We start from the raw sequence: 4,831 nt of genomic DNA on the forward strand, positions 1-4,831 counted from the left end.
CAAGTTTTGTTATAGAAAAGATTATATTAATTATGTTTAATTAATAAGGTACTACATTTATTGTGGAAGTGGAAATAAAATTGTTGCTTTTCTAAAAAAAAAAATAATAAAAAAAAAAAAAATTAATAAGGTACTACATACTCTGTAATACGGAGTAGTAATAATATTATTGGTGGCTGGGTGATTTACAGCTCAAACTTAAGTATTTAATCAATCATTTCATAGCTGGCGTTTTCTACCAAAATTAAAATATTACGGAGTAGTAATTAATTAAATAATATAATATCATAAATAAATGGCTGCTTTCTAAAACTTCATTTTCATTGGTTACAGAAATACTGTATACCATCACAATCATCATAGACACATATTTCCGCCAAAATAAATTAAAATAAAAAATAAAACTCCCCTGTTTCATCCACATATATTCTCCATTAAATTCCTCCATCTCATAATTCAATTAGGGTTTCATACTATCAGCAACTTTTCAAATTCAGGTCAATTATCCTCCATCTCCTTTTTAATTTCAATCCGAATTATTTTTATCATTCGAATTATTTCAATTTTGCATTTGAAATCGTTTCTAATCAATTTAGTTATTAGTTGTTCAATTAAGCTTATTTAGTAATTAGTATTTTGTGATTTTGGGGCTACTTATTTATATATTTGGAGTAAAAATGGGGAAACCTACTTCAAGGAAGAAACTGCAAACTGGCGTTGAAAAAGTAATCAAACAGAGCAAGTCATCATCATCATCGGATCGAATATCGAAACATATTGATGAAGACACAGCTGTGTTTATTCAAATGTCACAAGAGATGAAAGAAGAAGGAAATAAGTTGTTCAAAAAACATGATTATGAAGGTGCAATGCTTAAATATGAAAAAGGTCTTAACTTGTTGCCTACTAATCATATAGATGTTGCATATTTACGTTGCAAAATGGCGAATTGTTATATGCAGTTGGGTTTAAAAGAGTATCCTAGGGCTATAAATGAATGTAATCTAGCACTTGAAGTTGCTCCTAAGTATAGTAAAGCTTTGATTAATAGAGCGAAATGTTATCGTGCTTTGAATAAGTTTGATTGGGCTTTGAGAGATGTTAAGAATGTGTTGGTTATGGAACCGAATAATTTGACTGCGTTAGAAATCGAGAATTCGGTTGAAGGGAAAGGTTCGAAAGTTGAAGATGTTGTTGTTGTTGTTCATGATAATATCGAACGTAAGACTTTGAAAAAAGTTAGAAGCTTGAAAGAGAAGATTATAGATAAGAAGAAGAAAGATGATGAGAAGGTTATTGTTGAGGATAAAATTAGTATTAAAGAAGAAAAAGTGGTTACAAAAACAGTTAAGATGGTTCTTGGAGATGATATAAGGTGGGCCCAGGTACCGGTTAATTGTAGCATTGGATTAGTGAGGGAGATAATTAAGGACCGATTTCCAGGTTTAGACGGTGTTCTTATTAAGTATAAAGATCAAGAAGGTGATTTAGTTACTATTGTAACTACTAATGAGCTGAGGTTAGCTGAGAATACAAGTGATCCTCAAGGTTCTTTTCGATTGTATCTAACTGAAGTTAGTTCTGATAAAGAGCCAGTTTACGAGGGTACGATAAAAGAACAAATTCCTGATACGAATACGTTGATATCTAGTGAATCTGATGTGGCGAAAAATGGGAAATTTGGAACGAGTACAGCTTGTATTGAGGAGTGGATAGTCCAGTTTGCAAGGCTATTTAAGAACCATGTAGGATTCGATACGAATCCTTATTTGGATCTTCATGAAATTGGAATGGAGTTATATTCTGGAGCAATGGAAGATAGTGTTACAAACGAAAGCTCCCAAAATCTTTTTGATATTGCTGGTGAAAAGTTTCAAGAAATGTCTGCTTTAGCGTTGTTTAATTGGGGCAATGTGCACATGAATAAAGCACGAAAATTGGTTGTTTTTGAAGAAGATCAGGTGTTAGTAACTGAAAAGGTGAAATTCGGATACGAATGGGCGCAAAAAGAATATGTAAAAGCTGGAAAACGATACGAAGAGTCTTTAAAAATTAAGCCTGATTTCTATGAAGGACACTTGGCACTCGGGCAACAACAATTTGAACAAGCCAAGCTGACGTGGCACTATGTGATTGGAAGCAAAGCTGATCTGGAAGCACCTGCAATACAAATCTTGGAGCTTTATAACAAAGCAGAGGATAATATGGAAAAGGGGATGCAGATTTGGGAAGAACTCGAAGAAAGGTTATTAAATGGATTGAGTTTATCTGATAAACATAGAGTTGAGTTGATAAATATGGGGTTAGAACGGATCATTAAAGATGATGAAGCTGCAGAGCAATCTGTAAATATAAGATCTCAAATTTATATTTTATGGGGTACATTACTTTATGAACGATCGGTTGTTGAATATAAGTTAGGGTTGCCATCATGGGAAGAATGTTTGGAAGTTGCAGTTGAAAAGTTTGAACTTGCGGGTGTATCGCATACTGATTTAACTGTAATAATAAAGAATCACTGCTCTAATGTAACAGCATTGGAAGGTACTAAATTTGACAGTTTTTTTTATAAAAAACTATTTGTGATGGTAACATGAGCTTATAATATATGTTTGATAAATGTGTTATGCAGGTCTTAGTTTCAAAATCGATGAAATAGTTCAGGCTTGGAATGAGATGTTTGATACAAAACGTTGGCAGAGTGGTGTTCCATCGTTTCGATTAGAACCACTGTTTAGGCGACAAGTCCCAAAGCTACATTCTCTCATGGAGCATTTGTGAAATTGTGTGATTTTGCAGGTTTCTTTTTTTTTTTTTATACCGATTTTTCTATTTAATCTGTGTCGTTCGCTATCAGATGTAAAAGAAGGAAGTAATTGTTCTGGATTTTGTTTCTTCAGTGGGGTCGGGGCTTCGATTGACTAAATAGGTCAACCAAGCTCAAGGTCTTATAAAATAGTTCCCTATGAAGACAAAGTACACAACTTTGTTTGTTTGAAGTTTCATAGTTTGTGATTGATCAACAAAGGATATACTTGATCTTGTAACTTTAAGATTCATTTGTAATAGGTTGTCTTGCTCGTGTAGGGTAAATGAGTTGGGCAGTTTGTGATTTTTTGGGTTTGATTCTTTATTAGTTTGACTTTTTTCCTGTACTATGGACTATTTTGTGGCTACCATAAACAGAATGTGATGTGATATTTTATACCACACTTTTTAACTTTTTACTTTATACGGCAGAGAATGTGCATTAATAGGTCATACTAGTCTCATTATATGTTTCAAGTTCATTTATCTTTGGTACGGACTCAAGCAGAGTTTTAACTAAGTAGCTTGACAAGAGCTTAAGGTGTAACATCAAACACCACTAGTGTCTTGATTAACTTCTAAGTGTTCGACCTTTCATTATACAGAACCGTAACTTGAAGCTCTTAGCAGATTCTTAAAACTTTGAACTTGTCCTATCTGCAGTTCAGGTACATAATGAATCTGATGTTAATTTCGTTGTTTACTTTAAGTGTTAATTAGTACCCATTTAAAAACTCGTCATCAATTCAGCATTATGTTTAAGTTAATAATTGGAATATGCATGTAATGTCGCTTCACGGTTAGGCAACACATAAGGAGGATTTTGAGGAGGATTCTGACCATGAATGCTCTACGATACCTTCTGTTATTAATGAGGTTAAGGGAGACGAGTACGATTTGAATAATGACTTTTTGGGTGATGAAAACATTAAAGACAAAGAAGAGATAGTAACGAATGTCGATGAAAAGATTGAAGAAAGGTTTGTAGATAGTCAGGATGAGAAGAAGTACAATCATACGAGCTTTCTTCAATCCGATATGGGTCGCACATGGCTGGATCAGCTGGATGCAAGGAGAACGGATGCAGAAAGTCGAAACAAAAAGGTGTCTAGTTCGATAATAGATGCTGGTGTTAAAGTAGGGTTGGATGAGGAGAGCTGCAAGAAAACTTACAAGCAGATACAGGAAAGTGTTAGGGTATTGATAGTGAATCAATGCAGCTATGTGAATATGGGGGGTAGTAAAAAAAAGGAGAAAATGTTGGGTTTGAAGATGTTAATCGAAGGAAACGGAAAATAGTTGTTGAAGCAAATGATCTCGCGAAACGCGAGATGGTGTATCAAAACCCGAAAATGTTGGCAGGAGCGAACTTTTGTGGAAAATGAAAATCTCGCGTTTGGAAGCTGAATTTTGCATTTTGGAAGGCCTTGCGAAACGCGAGGTTTAGCTCGCGAAACGCGAGGTTGTTCGTGCTTATCAAGTTTTTCGGTTTAGGAAAGTATTCGTTTTTTGTCCTATAAATTGCAACCCTATTCTCATTGTATCCGTAATCACCTACGAAAAATCAATAAAAAAACTCTTTTTGTTTGGTCGTGGACTAAACCAACCGTTATATTAAACGACTGGATATAACCACGTTAAATTCCTTTGTTCTTTACGTTTCTTGCAATTTACTTTATCATTATCTTCGCGTCTTTCTTGTTAATTATCTGTTTCTTGGTCAGTGGGTGATAAATAGGGTTATTAGTGTAGGATTAATTTGCAAGGTACAACATATAACTATATGGCTAAATTCATTTGAGCTTTCAGGGTCACACATATATACACCTAGACGTCAACTGAAATATATATATGTTGTATATATATTACTTAAGTAACGAAACAAGTGAAAATATTAATTACAATTTAATTAATAAGTGATTGATTAATATAAATTAATTAGTTATAATTAAATGATTTAATTGATAACTTGGTTATCAAGTTGAAATAATTTGTTGAATATACTCCGTATCTCGTTTAAGAA

The 4,831-nt window shown here is 33.6% G+C and overlaps 1 protein-coding gene across 3 annotated transcripts; it reads left to right on the plus strand.

Annotated features, from left to right (window-relative positions):
* Window positions 1-430: 430 nt before the first annotated feature.
* Window positions 431-4,367, plus strand: LOC139864051 (protein PHOX1-like). 3 transcript variants are annotated; one of them, XR_011764463.1, is made up of 4 exons: window positions 431-2,544; window positions 2,633-2,799; window positions 3,414-3,476; window positions 3,613-4,367. XR_011764463.1 is itself a non-coding variant. In XM_071852643.1 (3 exons), the coding sequence occupies exons 1-3, from the start codon at window positions 853-855 to the stop codon at window positions 2,779-2,781; spliced, it is 1,743 nt and encodes a 580-aa protein (XP_071708744.1). In that variant the 5' UTR covers window positions 721-852; the 3' UTR covers window positions 2,782-2,823. The 3 variants fall into 3 exon arrangements, 2 of the variants coding, with proteins under 2 accessions (XP_071708739.1, XP_071708744.1); XM_071852643.1 differs by lacking the exons at window positions 3,414-3,476; window positions 3,613-4,367 and having other exon boundaries at window positions 721-864; window positions 963-2,544; window positions 2,633-2,823; XM_071852638.1 differs by lacking the exons at window positions 3,414-3,476; window positions 3,613-4,367 and having other exon boundaries at window positions 2,633-2,823.
* The last annotated feature ends 464 nt before the right edge of the window (window positions 4,368-4,831 follow it).

Source organism: Rutidosis leptorrhynchoides, chromosome 1 (assembly GCF_046630445.1).
Source record: "Rutidosis leptorrhynchoides isolate AG116_Rl617_1_P2 chromosome 1, CSIRO_AGI_Rlap_v1, whole genome shotgun sequence".
Taxonomy (NCBI): domain Eukaryota; kingdom Viridiplantae; phylum Streptophyta; class Magnoliopsida; order Asterales; family Asteraceae; genus Rutidosis; species Rutidosis leptorrhynchoides.